Raw genomic sequence first — 21,515 nt, forward strand, 5'->3', positions numbered from 1 at the left:
CGTCATCAACTTTCTTGTCCTTACATGGATGGACTTTGACTTGCTTGAAATTATGACCCATCTTTGATTTCTACTGTGCCTTTGGGATATATAAAACTAAACATTATCAAAATCATCTAGTCTGTGGGATGTCTGAACAGCTAGTTGGTCTCAAATGGATAGTTGTTCATCCAAAAATGAAAATTGTCATCATTTACTCAACCTCATGTTGTTATAGCCTATATATTTTGGTTACTGTGGCCCATACCAACTTTATTGTATTAACACAAACTAGTTTAGGACTGATATTTAAAAGTCTTACCTTTATTTACCATTGTTAGTGATATTCTTGCAATTTATGTAAATGTTAAAGGACAAGTTCGGTATTTTACACTTAAAGCCCTGTTTACAGATCGTTTCTGATGAAATAGAACGGTTGAGATAAAAATGTGGACACATGCTGCTGTCCCAAGAATTTTAGGTTTATTTCGCTTCTCCCCCCCACCTACACAATGGCAGCCTATGGGCACTGGAACAATCCTTCCTAAAACGCATTAAACTTTCGATTACAAAGACGTGAAACTCACCGAGTGGTCAGGGGTGTTCACTGATATGCTCACACAAAAATCGCTGCAAAAGATGCTTTCCAACAGGTTTTATCGTAGTTTTTGTCCAACTCCATTGACTTGAATTGGATGGGCTGTGTGCGGTACGGTATTACTCCGCCGCTTCTTCTTCTGCTTCTTCTGTGTATTCAATGAAATGCCAGTGGTTTGCTTGTAATTGGCAAAGGTGCATTATCGCCACCAACTGGGCTGGAGTGTTTATTATTCAAGCTCTCAACGGAAGAATCTACGGGTGTGAGACGTTTGGAAAAATAGGTCCACAGTTTTACAACGAATGGTAAAACACCTGGTGGAAAGCATCTTTTGCAGCGATTTTTTTGTGAGCATATCATTGAACACCCCTGACCACTCGGTGAGTTTCACGTCTTTGTAAACGAAAGTTTAATGCGTTTTATGAAGGATTATTCCAGTGCCCATAGGCTGCCATTGTGTAGGTGGGGGGGGGAAGCAAAATAAACCTAAAATTCTCGGGACAGCAGCATGTGTCCACATTTTAATCTTAACCGTTCTATTTCATCAGAAACGATCTGTAAACAGGGCTTTAAGTGTAAAATACCGAACTTGTCCTTTAAGTAAAGTGTGTGTGTGTGTGTGTGTGTCAAACATTTTTCATAAATAATTAGCTTGTTTCAAATTCCTAAAAATTTGGGTCGCAGCTTAATGATCATGGAAAAAGTTTTCACAGATTGAACATTGGTGTATGTCGGATCCTGTAATATCTGAGAAGTGAGGAACAGAAGTCTGGTGAATATCGACGTTGGTTTGGCTCCTGTCCATGTGGTGTAAATTAGCCTTAACAACAAAGATTTTAGCAAAATGTTTATTTTAGTCAGAATTATTGAGCCTATTCAATTTAATTCAAGTGCACTCCATCTGTTTGACGAGCATGGCAACTCTCCTTCAATGACCCGTTTGCTGTCAGGACAAGTCTTTTTGCTAAATGGAAATACCAGAGAATACACAAATGAATGTAAGTTATGCTTGCATAACACATCTGTCTGCTTACATAACCTGAAAGGGCAAGCCGCGTTTTACTATATGCTTATGAGTTGGTCAGAACGACACAACCAGACACAACATCAAACGTGTAGCCAATCAGCATTTGTGGGCGTATGACAGTGGAGGAGAGAGAACGATCAAGAGGGAGATTTGAAGAAAGACTGTAGAAAGAGAGATGGCTGAGAGACATTACAAAAGAGAAAAGCTCAGATGAATATCACTGGAAAATTAGGGTTTATGTTCAGGAAAGAACTTTAGGACCCGCATTAATATTAGAAAAGCTTTTCAGCGCTGGGGAGAGCGAAGCGGGAAGGCCTGAAAACAGACGCGGATGTTGCTTTGATTCGCTCCACACTGAGTAACAAGGTTTGAGTGTCATTGTGTGTCTGGAGCTGCTGTGCTGTTGGCAACTAACAACAAACTCTTGTTTGTATTTACTCTTGTGTATGTATGCTCAGTTGTGGCCTAAATGGTTAGAGAGTCTGACTTGTAACCCGAAGGTTGCAGGTTCGAGTCTCATTTCCCTAGAGTTTGGCCATTGATCATCACCTCTGATTGGCCATTGGCCACTTTTGACAACTCTCTACATTACGGCAGTAAATGTTGGTGGGGGAGTGAATGAACAGCGTTCTCTTCCACTCTCTTTCACCCTCTTCTCTGGGTGTGTGTTTACAGTGTGTGTGTGCGTGTTCAATACTCACTGCTGTGTGTGTGCACTTGGATGGGTGTAGCTCAGAGCACGAAATTCGAATATGGGACACCATACTTTGCTACACGTCACGTCATATTGATTTTAAAATGAATTGATATATATCAGAGTGGATATACCGCCCGGCTCCAGTGTATTTTCAGTCATGCTCACCATGTGATAAGCACACTGAGTGTGGATAACGCAGATGCAGGAAAGCCTGCGGTAATGCTTCATCCTTATGCTTGGAGAGACACTGCAGATTAGCACAGACTCTGGCAACCGGCAGCAACTCACAAGCTCCACGCCACCCGTCTCAAATCCACCATCCCCGACGCCATAGCGGCACAGCAGGGGAGCGCTTTCCGTTCCCGCTGCCGAAACCTCAGTTCCTCTGCGGACCCCGAGAGCGCAGGCTTAAACAGATCCCACCACTGGATACCAGCTCCAGGTATTTGTCTGCTTCCTCATGACAATGACAGGCTGTAATCCAGAGCTGTCCTGATAGACGCTGAAGATCAATACTGAGGTGCTTGAATGCTCTCATACTCATGTGTCATCACGTTCCACATCAACACCGCACGTAAATGAGATTGACACGATGAGACGGGTCTGTTTGCACCTTGAGTGACGGCTGTCACGTAACGCGTGAGATTATGGTGACTTTATGGTGTCCTCTTCTCGTGGAGTGTCACGGCTGCCACTATTTGAGTGAGTTTAACCAGCTGTGGACGGGAGTGCGTGGGGACAGACTTGACCCCATGTTGCTGTTTTTGGTTGAGTGTCTTATAATGGCATTACCCATGATGCACTGCCACTGATGATTACCATTGTCCATTAGTCTGAATCTTAACCCACTTGTCTCAGTATGTATCGCCCTACAGGGACACACGTAACTGTCTGTGAATAGACACTGATGACATGGTGTCAAAGGGGTCTTGGTGAACCAAGAGCTCTTTAGACATTTGTAGACAATTACAAATTAGATGAATTAGGACTAAAAGCAAAAGAATAATTTGTTGATAATGATAATTCAACTATATTTTGAGTGTTTTTGTTTTGGTTTCATTTACTTCATAATCTGTGGGTGATGATTTCATTTCTAGGGGCATTTTTATCTAACATTATTAGATTATGTATAATCTTTTATGTCAAAATCATACATTTTAATCAATAAATTCAGTTAATATATTTGAGACACTTTAGGCTGTTTCCAATCAAATGAAATCAGTATCAACAAAAGCTGCATCTAAAGGAACATTTAGATTTGCAGTATTTACACTACAATTACAGTTGCATAATTAATGCTGAGATTTTTCTAAATATTTGGAATATTTACAATTTTTAATTTTTTTAAATGAAACTATACTTTCCAGTAGATGGGTCCTTGAGCCATTTATTCAACTGATTATTTCATAAATGCTGATTTATTTAGGAACAAAACACCACTGTTTGTTGTTCAGAGATGCAGATCCATTATGAATTTGTTTGGAATTATTATCATTGGCGAAATAGAGTAAAAACAATAAAATATTGTATTTACAATGACTATAATACATTTTATAACTCAAAATACATCATCACATTTGCAGATTTCTGGGAAAAACAGAAAAAGACACAAAAATAAACTCACACAGGGCCATTTTTGTCACAATATCTTAAATTTTGTGGTCATTTTAACTGCGTTCTACTAGAATACATTACACAATGAAAGCGTGCAATCTTTAGACATGTTTTTATTTATTTATTTTTTATTTTGTTTGCAGTGACATTTTTGATAATGTCAGCATCCACATCGTCAAAACAACAATTACGATATTATCGTAAACGGTACATATTCCTCAACCGTAGTTTGTGGAATAACATGAACGATAATTGAGAAGTTTGCTTTAGGCCTACTTCTCTGTGATCATCATTCTTTGTATTTTGGCCTGGTGGACAATAAACCGTAAACTTACATTAAAGACGTTACAGAATGGCATAGAAAAGTGTCATGGGCTTTTTTGATTTCCACCAGTTCACTATTATTGGGTGTAGAAAATCACTTACATTGAGCTCTTGCTCTTTCTGCTATAAGTTTAATGTGTTCACTCTGTGTTTTTTTTTTTCTTTTTTTTTTCAGAAAATTCTTCAACTTCTACCTGAGAAAATCAACAGTCGATGGCAGTTTCACAGTATAGGTAAGTGCTGTTCAGAGAGACCATGTTACACTGACGTGGTTCATGCCAAAGGTTTAGCTGTTGAAATTGAAAAATTGCTTACGGTATCACTATTTCTTTGTGCATAATTATTTATGAGTCGGTGTGTAAGAGTTCTGCTGTTAAAGCAGGTTCAGGAGAGAGTCAGTGTAACCTGGTTTAATACTTTCTCAGAGAAAATAATTAGCTACATAGAGAGTGAGAGCAGGAGGTTAATAAATGAGAAATGCAAATGAGAGGCTTCATTTGAAATGCAAATTACTGGATTAAATTATGCGTCTCGTGGTTTCAGTCTTCCGTACAGGAAGACCCTCAAAGGAGTCAATAACCTCAATTAGAGCCCTCCACATAGAGACAGACAGACCGACAGACCGTCTTTATTGATCCCCGAGGGAAATTCAAGCAAAAATTGAAGCAACAGTTTCTAGATTTATCATTTTTTTATTTAATTTACGCATGTGTTGTTATTTTCTTACACTCGTAATCCTCTGTGTGTCATGAAGTATCAAAACATAAGCTAGTTGATTATAAGGGAAGTTGTTGCACACCACATCTGATCCACCACTGTGTAACTGTGGATTCACAACATTACAAACTTTGATTTATAGCAAAAACGTGTGTGAAAATCAGACAGAAAGACAAAGGTACAAGACTGTGTACCTAACAGAAAGAAAGAAAAACAATCCCATGACGCCTTCAATACTACATAATCAAATTTAAAATGATGGAGAAATATAAATTAATGATTTAAAGATGATGATTGTGTATATAGGAACAGAAATGTATATGATATATTGTGCATCCCTATCTGAAACAGTCTGTACTCTGATGCCAGTTCAATTGTTATAAAGTAAAGCCTCTAGACAATTGAGTTGTGTAATATTTAAAACATTTAGTGTTGAATTTCCAGCAAATTTAACTATATTTTGATATATATATATACCAGTACCATGATCTAAATCACTCAAACCATGATATAGGTCTAAGGATCATAGTCAAAAGTAACCTTTTTTTTAAATGCTTTTAGGTTTGTGCATCATAATTTCTGCATTGTAATGATCAAGTTACTGATCGTGTCTGTGTTTAAACACTTTTCTTTTATAGGTTCTATACTCAAAAAACTTTTGCACACTGGAAACTCTTTTAAGGTAGGTCAGTTTATGAATCAGAAGACCTCCAAAATGATGAGATGAATCTCTGTTGTCGATGTGTAACCAGAGGAAACTGTGTTTGTTTGTGTGTGCAGATCCGCTGTGATGGCATGCGTCTGTTCCTGCTCTGGCTAGAGGCTCTGCAGAGTAACTGTGCAGAAGAGCAGCTCCTCATTTTCGCCTGCCTGATCCCAGGATTCCCTGCTGTTGCCTCATCCAGAGGACCCTGCACACTGGACACCATCATTTACAACCCATTTTCCAACCCGCCTGACGGTAACAAACATATACACACATTGACTATGTCGGTACAAAATGAATTTCAGCTATAATTACACTGTTGAACATTGACTTACACTTTAACTAACCCTTAAACCCATACCACCAAACCTGTGCCTACTCTTACCTGTATCCCACCTCAATACCAGCAAAGGTGTTTTGGTTTACACTTTATTTGTCAATTTTACATTGTAATTGCACAAATAAGTACTGTGTAATATTATTACCAATATGTACTTAGTGTTAGGGTTTGGTTTAGGGTTAGTTTGCAATTATGCATGTATCAAGGACACTAACATAAAGTGTTACTGTGTTTTGCAATAGGACATGAACACAACCAACTTTTTTTTGACATAGGTTCAATGCATTACCTAATATAAAGTGGGATCTAACGTTTTAATCCTAGTCTCTAGGCTACCTGCATAAAATCCACTTTCATCTTAATCTGACAATAAACTGACTGCTAAACAGAAAGTGGCTGTCTCACTGAGATGTAGAGTTCTTGTTGTTTTACATGATGTTTAGGTATGGCAAAATCTGAAATCAATAATATCACAAATAACACACTGTTGTGTCAAAACAGATAAATCATTCAGATAATAGACCAGTAATCTCTGATTTAAAGAAAGTATAGACAACATTAGTAAGAATCAGGGCTGTGTGATTAATCGAAATTGATTTTCCAAATCAGAATGTTAAGTTGTTAAACTACGGGATCTGCTTGATATTAAACAGTGTTATTAAAAACGCACTAAGCCGTGAAAGAGACACTGTTCCCCAGGCGGCTTTCTGTGTGCACGCTCCAAGATGCAAAGTATGCGCATAAATGGTCAAATAGCCTACACACAAAAATGTCAAAATGCCGTTTTGGTGAGTATCCTCGTAAACGCAGTCGGTTATGTCTTAAGTGAATGTAAAGAGTTGAGAAAGAAAACACGTGTGTGTAACAGTATATTGGATCCAGTGACTGCAGCCCAATGTTACTGCTTCAGTCTGTCATTACTGTTAATCAAACAACAAAAGTAAAAGAAAAAATCACTCACTGCTCTTGAATTAATAACTGTTGTAGGTTTAATAAGAGTTCGTCTATATTTAATAATGCATACATTGCAGACTATGCAGTTATTTTATTTGACATTTGAATACTTTATTCAATATCTGTTGTAGATCTGTATACCACTGTTAGTACATCTTCCTGAGAAACATAAAGCACTGTTTATTTCATTTGTATTTTTGTTGTATTTATTTGTTGGTTTTGTTTGTAATTAGTTTCTTTGTTCTTATTGTATTGCTGACTGTTTATTTATCGTATGTAACTGTTTTGAGGATATATATATATATATATATATATATATATATATTAGTCAACCTAGTAGTATTTTTTTGCTCAAGTATCGATAATTGCGAATACGTCACAGAAATGAACTAAAACTCAGCATATACTTGCCACACAGACATGAGAAACATGTCTATCCACCTTATTTATGGGTGGCACTTCCGGTTTGGGGAACTTCCATTCAAAAAGGCTGAAACGAATCATTTCAAATCATAAGTTTGCCCTACAAATAAAGCTGATCTGTCAGTTTGACTCAATGCGCTGTCCATTTTCCTTCATGATTTATTTTCAGACATCATGAGAATAACGTAACACTTGGTATTTTAACGTGATGTTATAACAAGAATATCTATGGCAAGAGCTCTTTTCAGTCACTGCATTCTTTTCGTCATAATTATTTTTTAATAATAATAAATTTTATTTTATATAATATAAAATAATATATTTTTCCCCTTTGCAATCCGCTGTAAAAGTATGAAAAAGGACAACATATCTTGCACATTTGTTTACAGTTCTCCCGATTTAATTTACAATATATCCCCTATTAATGATTCACTGGAATGCACAAATGCACTCTCGTTTTTCTCCTCAAATCCTCTCGTCTCTTTCCAGGTTTGTTTTCACAGGTAAATACAATTCATTGATCTGTCAAAATGACGGAAATCATATTGAAATAGTATCACGCAATGCTGAAGTTAATGAATATTTTTGACTAAGGCAACATATGTTACAGAAAACAGATTTTAAAAAGAATATATAAAGAATCACACTTTTGGGGTTATTCATGGTCTGTTGAAGGTACCTTGTTGATGCTTTTACACTTTTAAAGTGTCCTTTTAATGTTCGATAACCAGAAGGGTGAGTAGAATAATGTCATCATTGTACCCAGTTAATAAAAAAAAAAAAAACATTATTGTGTTTATAGAGCGAGCTTCACTGATTGTTTACAGCTTAACGGAAGTTACACCCATAATTCAGGCAAAGCGTCATGGGGCGTAAGAATAAGGTGGATAGAAATCTTGAAATGTCCTGACAGCCTCTTTAGTCCCATTTAGACACTTGTTAACAAGTTAGCAAAGCTTTTAAAAAATCACAAAATGGTAATACTGATGGATTTCATGTCATAATATAAAACATGAAAATACATTGAACTTGTGTTCACTACAGACCTTATTTCAGGCATTTAACCAAAAAACCCATTCAAAATGACCAGAAGTGTTAAAATGCTTGTTTTCTGGTTTTGGTCTTCAAAAATATGTCATTCCTGCAGCACTCTATGTGACGTATGGTCCATGAACTTGTTGACTGTTAATCTTCAGCATTGGTAATAATAATAATAATAATAATAATAATAATACGTTTATTTTAATTAGCGCCTTTCAGAAAACTCAAGGTCGCTTTACAGTAAAGTACAAATAAACATGGCATAGACACATGACATAGAACAATACAAATAAATTGAGATGGATAACATAATAAAATGTTTTTAACATTGTTAACAAATGTTGTTGGTAAGGTAGTGACTGCTGGGAATGACAACGTAAGGTTGGAGTTTGGCAGGACTTTTAGTGCTCATTTCCAGATGCTTGTACTCTTTTAAAAAGAAGTTCCTGGACAAATCAGCTGAACTCAAAAACGAATGCTGTACGTGCACTTGAAGTACCCAATAACCCTGATATTTTTCTGTGCTCACAACTTTGTCCTTCATTCATTTCCTCCCTCACCATTTACAGCACATCTACAGTACTATGTTCATGTCTGAGAATGTGATTTTTAATGGCAGCCATTAATGCTCTTTGTGGCACAAAGGCACTTTAAATCTAGTATTAGAGTGTAATAATCAAATGGCGACACAGCATACTCAGAAAAGGAGGTCAGAGTCTGTTAAATGCTTAAAGGAATGATTTCCCTTGATGTTTTCTCTCGGAAAAGATTTTATTGATGCCCTTGAACTGGTAATGACCCATTAATTTCAAAGCACTGTGCATGTGTTCACATGTATTTGAAATCAGTGAATCCTTTCTGTCTGTGCTGACGTGATTTATGTCTGAATAGATTTCATTAGTGAAACCCAAGCTATTCACGGCTCTGAAGGTTGTTCAGCCCTCGGAAACGACAAAGGCAGTAGTGACACAACCTAAAAAGCAATCCATTTGATAAAAATAAGCCGGATGCAGATCTTGCAAAGTGTCATGAAAGAGTTATGAATCAAAAAATTCTAATTAAAATAATTATCTCATTTACTTGAAAGGTGAGGAGTGCTATTTTTTTTGGATGTTAACCCTTTAAACCCAAAGTGTACCCCCGAAATAGGTATAATTTTAAAGATTAGAAACTTTTTAATGCATCTAACCATTTTGTTCAACTCTTAACGAGTGTTGAGTAGTCCCTCTTAAACGGAGTGTACCACCTGTAGGCGCCACCTAGCCACTAAAAAATGTATAATCATATTTTTCAAAAATTCATATTTTTCCTTGATCAACACAAAATAGTTGTCATCTGAAAGCTTATAGTCTGAACTTTACAATGAATGTAGCCATTTTGATTAACTCCTAAGTAGTTTTGAGTTATTTGCAGATATATAAATACAAATTTTCATAATTTATTAAATACTTTTTTGTACTATGTACTTTAATGTGTCAAAAACATCATACAGCTCAGATATTTACGTGTCATATGTCATTTGAAAGGTCTCACAGAATAGAATACAACATGCATAATTGTTTTGGGCTTTGACTAAACTTGAGCGAGTTTTTGTACTTTGAAGCCCCGCAAGACCCATATGCAAATAATATCCAGATGCGGCATTTATGTCATGTTTTTGCGCGTTACTTCATGAAGCATGCTCCGATTGTGGAAAATGCCACTTCAATATTTACAGCAGATTCTCACTATTAAAATTAAAATCATCACAATCCATTGTGTTGATCATGAGATATTCCTCATGGAGTTACCACAGATAAAACTCCACAGGTGCACATGTAGCTTAGTACAATAAAATGTAGCTTTCACGTGGCATTTTCACTTGTAACTTTGTGAAACATGCATAGATCGTAGAAAATGGCACATCATTACTTTAAGTGGATGCTCCCGATTGAAATGAGTCCAAAATCAACATAATCCATTGCGTTGATCATGAGATTTTCAACAGTTTAAAAACTGCCCATTTGGGGGTCAAGAGCTAAACAAAAAGGCTACAGTGATTCCAAATGCTGTGACTTTTGATAACTTTATGCTGTCACCACAAATTTTGATCCAGAAGCAGTTCAAATGTAGGGGAACTTCACCAAAAAAAAAATATATTTTTATACAACAGTGTATTATTTGTGATATTATTGATTTCAGATTTTGCCATACCTAAACATTATGTAAGACAACAAGAACTCTACATGTCAGTGAGACAGCCACTTTCTGTTTAGCAGTCAAATAAAAAAGATGTAAAATTATTATTAAAAAAGTATATATATATATATATATATATATGACTTAAAGGGTTCTATAAAGTCTCAAACATAATAGTTAAGCATGCACACCATAACAGACTATGTGGTGCTGACAAAGCACACTCTAAACTTCTGGCTCAACCAGTGATGTGAATAATTTGTGCAGGATTACCTGTTGTTGGAGGAGTAGGAATATTATTGTGTGCTGAGGCATCTCTTTTTCTACTATGCGGTTTTCTTTTTCTTTTTTTCTTTTTTTTTTTACTTTCTCAGCTTTCTTTGGTGTGTTATGTTGCTGTTTGAGCATGAAAAACGTCTGTGAAGTCCCTCTGAAGGGAGTTATTCTCTATATCAGTGCACTTAAATGTTTTTTCTTAAATGTATCCATTGTAGTCTTGCAGTCCATTGTAGAGTTTTCTTCCGGGAACGAACACGTCACAATATTCCTAATTTAAATAATTCCCACCAAAGGCATACGCGGAATAAAGGGCAGAGGCCTGGTTAGTTAGTAGTGTGTTGAAATAGTGTAGTAAAGTAGTGGCGTGACATATCCCAAACACGCTCAAATCGCTTGACCAATCACAACACACTGCTCCAGCTGACCAGTCTGAGCACAGTGTGCTTTTCAGGAGGAGGAGCTTCATAGAGACAGGAACTAAAAAGAGCGTTACTGACAGACTGGGAAGAGAGGAGCTGCAACAACAATGTCAAATATTGGCAAAATGTGTTTTATTGAACATCATGAAAACCTATTCTAGTAGAGCCCAAAAACAAAATCAAGACTTTGTGAAAGGGCATAATATGGCCTCTTTAAGATTAGGATTTGAACGTTCATCCAAGTATTGTTATATTTTGCAGCTTGTTGAGGGGTGGAGTGTGATTGAACATATGATTTCCAAAGTGATAAAACAGGTGAAAAAAATCCCACAGACTTGCATTGAAATATCTAGAGCATTGGTTCTCAAGCAGGGCGCCTCAGCAAACTTCCACAGGGGCCTCAAGTGGGCTTAAAAGGATTTAAAATAAGATAAAAACCGGTTTTAAAATAAGATAAATTGCTAAAAAATAAAGTTGTAAACTGATCATATTTGTTATTTAAATTTTTTCCCTCAACAACTGTCATTTTTATTTAAAACCAGGGTTCTCACGCTCTTGGAAAACCTGGATATATAAGTGTAATTTCCAGACCTGGAAAACTGGAAATTTCTTTAATGTATATGATTTTTTATTTTTTTTTACTTATGTTAATAAGTAAAAAATCATACTCTGTGTTTGTGGTGTTGTAGCCAAGATTGTGCCGGAGGAGATCACCCCACTGGTGCCTGCGGTTCCCGGAGAGAAGGTGGCAGACGACCACACCTGTTCTGTCCTCCAGATCGTGCTCAAGGTCATGGTTCTCCAGGTGAGAGAGAGCTGCTCACATCAGTGTTCTGTCGGAAATCGGCATGTTTCTCATAACTGGATTACCGTGATGTACTCTGAACCCCTGATATTTGTTTTCACCCCACAGGCATCCAGCTTGGACTGGAAAAACAAAGAGAACCAGGACACAGGCTTCAGATTTCTCTTTTCCCTGTTCAAGAAGTACTACCTGCCTCATCTCTTCCCTTCTTTCACAAAACACACCAACCTCTACAAGCCACAATTAGGTGAGTTTGAGACAAGAAACGTTTCACTTTAAAGCAACACCGACACCGGTGGCCATCGAGTGAACTGCAGCCAGCAACTTTTTGCCCATGTTCGCACTCGCACATGAGTTACGTACAAGAGACTGAGCGTAATTCAGTGCCTTGATATACTCGTGACGAAGTTCTTCTTCGTTCTTCGCTTAGGGATAAAAAGGAGTGAAAATACCTTTGCAGCGATATGCTAAACATCTTGCCACCATCCACGCTGCTGAGAGCGCCGTTTACATAAATATGTAAATATGTGCTGCATGCTTTTCTCTCAATAACAAAATAAACACAACAACAAAAATGACAGCAGTGGGAAAACTGCAGTTAGAGGTAGGGAAGGCAATTGCAGAGAGGTTAGCAAAAGCTATTTAGCTTTGAAAGCATGAGATCCCATCCCCCCTTCAGAAGAGAGCCCCATCTCCTCCGAAACACATGACCAGCAGATTCTGCAAAGCATCACGAGAGACGGCGTTGAATGACCTAATTTTCTTTGCATGACACAATGACATTAAAGTACAGAATAGCGCTTTTGGCATTATCCTGGACATTGTATAAGCATTTGTATAAGCGAGAACAAAAAAAGAAGCTCTAGTGAGCGTGCGAAACGTCAGAGCCTTTGGATTCCTATACACAAAAATCAGTCTACAGGCTTGTAAAGACAACCTAGGAAGTCGGGAAGGTCTTGCTTTTTAAGTTTCATTTCAAGCTGTTCACACGTTAGCAATACAAAAAGCAATTAATACATGATAATTCAATACATGGGTCATTTCTAGGGGTGTGACATGATCTCGTGCCACGAGATCTCGCAAGATTAAAATGTGACGAGATTTGTCGTCGAGTTGAAAAGCTGTCTCGTGATATTTTCATCACGGAGTGTGAGGGTGAAGTTAGGATAGAATATGCCATCTCTACATTTACATTATGCCTCCTCTTTCGTTTTGTTTTTTATAGAAATAAAAACCATTTAATTTAGTTGGATAACAGTCGCTTCAATTCCATCCAGCTCATCCAGTACGAGCTGCAGAGTCGTACGTAGTGCAGCAGGAATCAGAGTTCACTGATCACGTGACGAGATGACTGACAAGACCATGGCGGAGGATTCATTGCACAACAGAGTCTACGCGTCTGACAAATGTCTGATCTTGTATAATGTGCGCAATTTCAACATCTCACATTTTGAAAGCCACTCCCTGATGCATGCAAATATCTCCCAATATTAAAGCTACCTTAGGCTGGGCTGTATAGTTTTAACCATCTCTTAGCTCTGTGTCATGCTTGAAGAAAAAGTTGGTCTCTATTTGCTCTTTGAATATTGAGAGAGTTCTTTGATTATGGTTGCACTTTTTGTTTGCACTTAAGACTAAGAGAAAACTGTTTTATTAATTTTTATTTTTACTGTTTTTATTCCTATGATCAATTTGTGGAAAGAAGTTCAATTAGGAGATCAAAAGTTGTAGAAACTCATGAATCACGTACAGCGCTAAGGTCTGAAGAGATTCATGAAATCATACAGGAGAGAAGCGAATCAGCTGAGTTTGTGGCAAAACCTTTAACAGTGCTTGAGTTTTGTTGATAATTCATACCCAGAAAGTAGAACTTAAATGACATTCAATACAAGATGATTAGTTTCAAATGCACCCGCAGATTATTTTTCTAGTCATGTATTTTGGCATTGAGGATTTCATAAAAATATTGTGTAAAAATCTTCTCTCGTCTCGTTCTCGTGAACTCAATCTCGTGTCTCGTCTTGTCACACCCCTAGTCATTTCTGTACTGTCTAACTTTAAAAAAAGTATGCTTTTAAAGAAACATTTCTATAAAAGCAGATACCAGACTTCCAGATATAAGTCAAGTCAAGTCAAGTTTATTTATATAGCGCTTTTCACAACACAGGTTGTATCAAAGCAGCTTCACAGTAATAAATTAGAACAATACATCAATGTTTGTTTCTAGTGGAACGTCTACGTTTGGTAATGCTGATCAATAGTATCGTTGATTGATTAATTAAATTAAATATCCCCAAATATCCCCAACTGAGCAAGCCAAAGGCAACAGTGGCAAGGAACCGAAAAACTCCATCAGGTGACCTAATGGAGAAAAAAAAACCTTGGGAGAACCCGGGCTCAGTCGGGGGCCAGTTCTCCTCTGGCGTTTATGAACTAGAGGTCGGATTTAACTGTAGGATTAAAAGTATTATATGAATGCCTGGCTGAAGAGATGCGTCTTTAATCTAGTTTTAAACTGGGAGAGCGAGTCTGAGCAACGAACAGTATCCGGAAGACTATTCCAGAGTTTTGGTGCTAAATGTGAAAATGCTCTCCCTCCTTTGGTGGACCTAGCTATCCTAGGTATGACCAAAAGCCTCGAATTTAGTGACCTTAAAGAGCGCGATGGATTATAGGGCGATAGAAGATCCGTTAAATAGACTGGAGCTAAGCCGTTTAGGGCTTTATAAGTCAGTAGCAATACCTTGTAATTAATACGGGACTTTATAGGTAACCAATGTAGGGATGATAAAATCGGTGTTATATGATCATATTTTCTTGATCTAGTTAGAACTCTAGCGGCGGCATTTTGGACTAACTGTAGCTTGTTTATTGAGGATGCAGGACAACCGGCTAATAACGCATTACAGTAATCTAGTCTCGAGGTCATGAATGCATGAACTAACTTTTCTGCATCAGAAACTGATAGCATATTACGTAGCTTAGCAATGTTTCTAAGGTGGAAAAAGGCTGTTCTTGTAACATATGAAATATGATTTTCAAAAGACAGGTTGCAGTCTAATATAACACCCAGGTCTTTTACTGTAGAGGATGAAGTAACAGGACATCCTACTATGTTAAAGTTGTATTGTGAGAGGTTTTGTGGGTGGTTTTTTGAACCGATAAGTAGTACCTCTGTCTTGTCTGGATTTAATAAAAGAAAATTATGCGTCATCCAATCTTTTATATCTTTAACACACTCTGTCAATTTGGATAATTTAGCGTTTTCATCTGGCCGTGATGAAATATAGATTTGAGTGTCATCAGCATAAAAATGGAAACTAATTCCATGTTTCCTTATAATATTTCCAAGTGGCAGCATATATATTGAGAATAATAGAGGGCCTAACACAGATCCCTGCGGCACTCCATAGTTTACTGGAGTTATGATAGATTTTTCTCCATTTAAATAAACAAAATGGTAGCGGTCAGATAAATATGATCTAAACCAGCTTAATGCTTGTCCTTGAACACCAGTATAATTTTGTAGTCGATCTAAGAGTATTGTATGATCTATAGTATCGAACGCAGCACTAAGATCAAGTAAAACTAATATTGAGATACAGCCTTGGTCAGAAGCTAAAAGTAAATCATTTGTGATTTTAACGAGCGCAGTTTCAGTGCTATGATGCGGCCTGAACCCAGACTGAAACTTTTCATAGGTGTCATTTTCTTGTAAGAAAGAGCCCAGTTGAGCGGACACAACTTTTTCTAGTATTTTAGACATAAAAGGTAGATTTGAAATGGGTCTATAATTTACTAGATTATTCGGATCTAATTGTGGTTTCTTAATGAGAGGTTTTATAACTGCCAGTTTAAATGTTTTTGGAACATAACCTAAAGATAAAGACGAGTTAATAATATTGAGGAGAGGCTCTTCCACTATAGGTAACACTTCTTTCAATAGTTTAGTTGGTATGGGATCTAATAAACATGTTGTTGTTTTAGATGAAGTAAAAAGTTTATTTAACTCTTTTTGTTCTATAGTTGTGAAGCACTGTAATTGTTCTTGTGGCGTGATAATTGAGGCTGAATTATAAGGCGCGATTGAGGATTGAACGTTTACAATTGTGGTTCTGATGTTTTCTATTTTCTCAGTGAAGAACTTCATGAAATCATTACTACTAAACTGTAATGGAATATTTTGTTCAGGAGACATCTGTTTATTTGTTAGTCTCGCCACGGTGTTAAATAAGAACTTAGGATTGTTATGGTTGTTTTCTATTAGTTTGCGTAGATGCTCAGCCCTGGCCGCTTTTAGGGCCTTTTTATAACGTGACATACTGTCTTTCCATGCGATTCTAAAGACCTCTAAGTTGGTTTGTTTCCATTTACGCTCTAAATTACGGGTTTCTCTCTTTAGAACACGCGTAGTATTGTTGTACCATGGTGCTTTACTTTTCTCTCTGACCTTTTTTAATCTAATGGGCGCAACAATATCCAATGATCCAGAGAGAATGGTGCTCATAGTGCTAGTTAATTCCTCAAGTTCATCTGTTTGTTTGGGTTCACTGAGCAGCTGAGACAGATCCGATAAGCTGTTTGAAAAATTATCTATGGTGGATGGAAGGATTGTTCTGCCTAATCGATAACGCGGCGCAGCATGATATATTACAGGAGTACGTAATATGCAAGTTACCATGTAATGGTCAGTGACATCGTCACTTTGTGGAATGATATCTATATCGGTTGGATCGGTTCCATGTGATATAATTAAATCGAGTGTATGATTAAATCGATGAGTCGGTCCGGTAATGTTTTGCTTGACCCCAAAGGAGTTTAATAAATCTGTAAACGCAGCCCCTAACGCATCATTTTGATTATCTACATGGATATTAAAGTCTCCAACAATTAATGCTTTATCGAAGTTAACTAATAGGTCTGAGAGAAAATCTGCAAACTCTTTTAGGAAATCAGCGTAAGGCCCAGGCGGTCTATATACGGTAGCCAAGGCTAGAGATAATAGGGATGTTTTTCGAACATCTAAGAGCGTAACATTTAGTAAAAGTACTTCAAATGAAATAAACTTATAACCCGTTTTCTGAGTAACATTGAGAAAATCTCTATAGATTGTTGCAACACCGCCGCCACGACCATTCAGACGGGGCTCGTGCTTATAGGAGTATCCTGCTGGAGTAGACTCATTTAAACCAAAATAATCATTTGGTTTAAGCCAGGTTTCAGTAAGGCAAAGTACAAGCTATTATCTGTGACTATTTCATTTACAATAACTGCCTTTGGTGTGAGTGATCTAATGTTTAGAAGACCTAGCTTTAAAAATTGTTTTTGATTACCAATAGCAACATTTTCTGGTTTAATAACAATTAGATTTTTTCTAGATCCTGCAGTAGATTTATGATTTGATCTCACTAAACGAGGAATAGACACAGTTTCTATGCAATGTTCTACACTATTTATATCAGTTAAATTGGTGCAGCAGAGACTATGATTTGGACTTTTGTTTACTAGTCAAAAGGTATTTAACATTTTGGAGATGTTATCTGACAGAAGATCCGATCCGAATCTGCTTGGGTGTAAGCCATCAGCACGGTAAAGCCTAGGACGCTCCCAAAACAGATTCCAATTATTTACAAAGAGAAGTTTCTGCTCATTGCACCATGACATTAACCATTCATTAAGCGCAAATAATCTACTAAACTTTTCATGACCTAGTCGATACGTGGGAAGCGGTCCTGACACAATAATCGTTATATCAGGCGATGTGCTGCGTACCGTATCGATCAGATTCCTGAAGTCTTTCTTCAGAACCTCCGTCTGGCGCAGTCTGATGTCGGCCCCTCCCGCGTGCAGGACAACGGCTCCGACGCACTCGTTCAGAATCTCGGGAACGTGAGCAGCGATTTCAGAAACACGAGCACCAGGAAAGCAGTGACTATGCACCTTACTTTTATTTAACGTAACGTGTACGTGTCGAACGATGGAATCGCCGATGATCACAGCATCGCGTTCTGTTTCGCGAAGAGGGGAGAAGCGGTTTTGTGTGGATATCTCGAAAACCGGGAGGGTCGGAGAGAGTTTTCTTGGTCTAGACCTGACTCGCGACTTCCGCTGCGGAAAAATCCAGGCTTCGTGATGGCATGTTGGAGCCGGAGTGAACGAGACCATGGCTGATCGCGACCTCGACGTTCGGGACCGATGTTGAGGAACGCACGGAGTAGACGAGGTCGGAGTCAGCGGGTTAGTAACATTAATCTCTGATTTGTGTGCCTCGGCACGTGATGTTTCGAGAGCCAAACGCCGGTCTATCAGCTCGGCTTTTCTTACTAAAAGGTCGTGGATCTGTTTCTCAACAGCTTCCAGCTCAGACTGCAACGCGTGCAGCTCAAATGTGTCCTCACCTGCACCAAAAGGTAGACTACTTACATTTGATATATTCGCCATTTTAACAGATGGACAGTAAGTTAAGTTAGCAACGACGCTACCAGTGGTGCTATCAATATTAATACTAATTTATGGCTTAAGTCTTGGATATAATCCGTCTTTTCAGTGGTACGGGTGTAGAGTAGACGCACAATAGGCGAAAAAATGTTTGTTTGTAACTTAAATGAGTGCGGAGAAGACGCGTTCAGCCGTGATCCACGGACGTAACCTATAAGAGTATCCAGCGTTGGATCACAAGGCTTGAGACGCGTCTGCTCAACAATCCGCGTTATAACTATGAGGTGAGGAAAAGTAGAAAATGTTCGTTGTAAGTGAGTTTAAAGAGAAATCAAGAATTATAAATCAATCGATGGAGCTCCAAAGACAACAACGCGCTCAGACGCGACGCATGCGCATATATGCTCTGGTTAAACTCTGGCTCTGAAAGTTGTAACACTGACAAGAAAATGAACAGGAACTTTAACACGATGCGAAAAGTAGGAATGCCAGTATGAGGGGTGTTTAATCAGGATGGAATGGTTTAGATTGATGGAGACTACAAATACACACGTGAATAGGCCATTTTTAAGTGCCATCTGTAGCTGAAAACACTTGTATTGTGTGACGCTGCATCCACACAGATGGGTGTTAATGTAAAGTCCAAGGCTGCTATAAGCCCGTCTAAATCGTCCCAGTCAGCCCATTTATTAAAGGAAAAAAAAAACATAAAATATCCAAAAATGGGTGAAATAAAGGACACCAGTGTACATGCACAGGGAAGAGACCGGTCTTTCGAGGAGAGGCGCGCTCAGCATTTAACAGCGGTGGTGATGAGGCTTCATATTCTTCAGGTGTGCCTCATCACATGCCACCAATCCTCCTCTTCAGCGCCACTCCTCTCCAATCAGGGCGGCGAATTAAGGGACGGGGTGGCGCTGATTACAAGGGAGAGGCATCCGATCCGTCACATCATATATTGTTCAGTGTTTCCCACAGGATTTTGTTAGACCATAATACAATTTCCTGCAGTTTAAATTTTAATGCACTTTGAGAGCAAGTAAAGAGCTCAAACCTTTACAGTGGCCAAATTGAACGAAATAAAAAAAAAATGTCTTTGCATTGACTTGATGCTGGACTTTAGTGGTCTCAAACCTCCTTTTAGTTGTGATAATGTCTCAGTCCACTTGACATCAACACTGGTGTTATTAGAAAGCCAAGCAATTTTTATAATAATAATAATTATATTAATGACAGCAATAATTTATATAATTGATCATTTAAATCAGGGTTCGTACAAGGTGCTTAAAGTACTTGAATTTGACTTTTTGAAATTTAAGTCCTGGAAAACCCTTGAAACAGACATATTTATGAAGAGGTACTTGAAAAGTGCTTTACTTATTTAAATACAATATATATATATATATGAAATTTTATTTTTTCGAAAAAACACAAATGCAATCTTTTCAAACTAAGTTAACACTGCTGCCCATCTGATAAACCCCCATCAGACCGTTTCTGGATATGAAGTACGCCAACATTATAATATAAAATATTATTATTATTATTATTGAGCAATAATAGCCATTATAAACTGTATTTAATATATATTATTGAATATGTTGCAAGTTGTATTTTGCACACCATATGTCTGTAATTTGTTTTTAAGAATTCCTTAAAAAATCCTAAAGATATTGTTTGATAAGTGCGATCTCTTATTGTAGTCTAAAGTAGTGCTTGAAAAGTCCTTGAAAGTCCTGGAATTTATTTTTACAGTATCTGTACGAACCCTGTTTAAATGCATATATTGAATATTTCATGAGCATATTCATTAATTTTCAGTAGTAAAATGATATTACTCTGTACTCTTGAGCTTTAACTTTGATTGAAAATTGCAGGGAGAGCTTTGTTTCTTTTCAACAGAACAGACTTCTCATTACTAAAAGTCTAGTGAAATGCTGCAATCCCAATCCATCCACAACAATGCTGGAAATTATACCGATGTGAATTGAAAACATAACTGGCCCTCTGAAGTGTGTGTTAAACTCTCAGCACACGCAGAGATGGAGTTCGTGCCATTCACTGTGAACTGAGCCGCTCTGAGATTATATGCTCAGTTGATTAAACCACAACCTTAAGTGCATTAAGCCATGTCACAATTTTAGTTGGATTGATAGATGCTGTGTCAAAGTAATGGTGAAATACTTATTATGAGAAGTGTAAAAATATTTTCGGTTCATTATGAAACTGTCTGGGCAATTAACTGGAAACACTGTTGTTACTCCTTATTTTTAGTTATACTTTTCCCTCTGTCTCTCAGATCTTCCCATTCACAGACCCAAGCCCCTCTACATCCAAGTGACACGCAACAGCGAGAGTACATACTGCACTAGGGATCAGTATCTGGCTCCCCGCGTGGCCTTCATCACGTGGCTTGTTAACTTCTTCCTGGAGAAGAAGTATGTGAACTCGGCCACGAGCAGCTCTAAGAATGGAGGAGAGGTCCTTCCTAAAATAATCCAGGTGGGAGGAAGCTTGATAACGAAAAAAAACATATGGATTTCCCTCATTTAAGCTGCCTCACTGTCTAATGTCTACTAGCTAATGTGGACAGATATCTTCTGAGGAAGCATTCTCACTCAAATGACACCTTCATTATAGGCATAATTCAGCCAAAAGTCTGTCATCATTTACTCACCTTTTTGTTTTAAAAACACAAAAGCAGAATTTTTAAGCTGTTCTTTTCCATACCACTTGCTGTCAAGCTCCAAAAATGACAAAAAATTACCCAAAACAAATGCCATTAATATTGTATGTTTTGAGTGATAACAAACTTGATGCTTAAAGGGTTAGTTCACCCAAAAATGAAAATTCTGTCAGTAATTACTCACCCTCATGTTGTTCCAACCCCGTAAGACAAATTAAGATATTTTTGATGAAATCTGAGAGCTGGATCACTGCTCCTGCAGGCTTATGGACACTATAACTTGCTGGCCC

At 37.6% G+C, this 21,515-nt stretch overlaps 1 protein-coding gene across 7 annotated transcripts in view; it reads left to right on the forward strand.

The window, feature by feature from the left end:
• The window catches only part of ralgapa2 (Ral GTPase activating protein catalytic subunit alpha 2), a 202,258-nt gene that overhangs the window by 65,449 nt on the left and 115,294 nt on the right, over positions 1-21,515 (forward strand). For all 7 annotated transcript variants that reach the window (XM_081347448.1, XM_081347450.1, XM_081347453.1 and 4 more), the window contains exons 4-9: positions 4,415-4,472; positions 5,595-5,638; positions 5,737-5,917; positions 11,986-12,101; positions 12,210-12,348; positions 20,839-21,041. In XM_081347448.1, the coding sequence (XP_081203574.1) occupies positions 4,415-4,472; positions 5,595-5,638; positions 5,737-5,917; positions 11,986-12,101; positions 12,210-12,348; positions 20,839-21,041 (741 nt within the window). The remainder of the gene's footprint in view (positions 1-4,414; positions 4,473-5,594; positions 5,639-5,736; positions 5,918-11,985; positions 12,102-12,209; positions 12,349-20,838; positions 21,042-21,515) is intronic.

The sequence above is a fragment of the Scardinius erythrophthalmus genome, assembly GCF_964197995.2.
Source record: "Scardinius erythrophthalmus genome assembly, chromosome: 19".
Classification (NCBI taxonomy): domain Eukaryota; kingdom Metazoa; phylum Chordata; class Actinopteri; order Cypriniformes; family Leuciscidae; genus Scardinius; species Scardinius erythrophthalmus.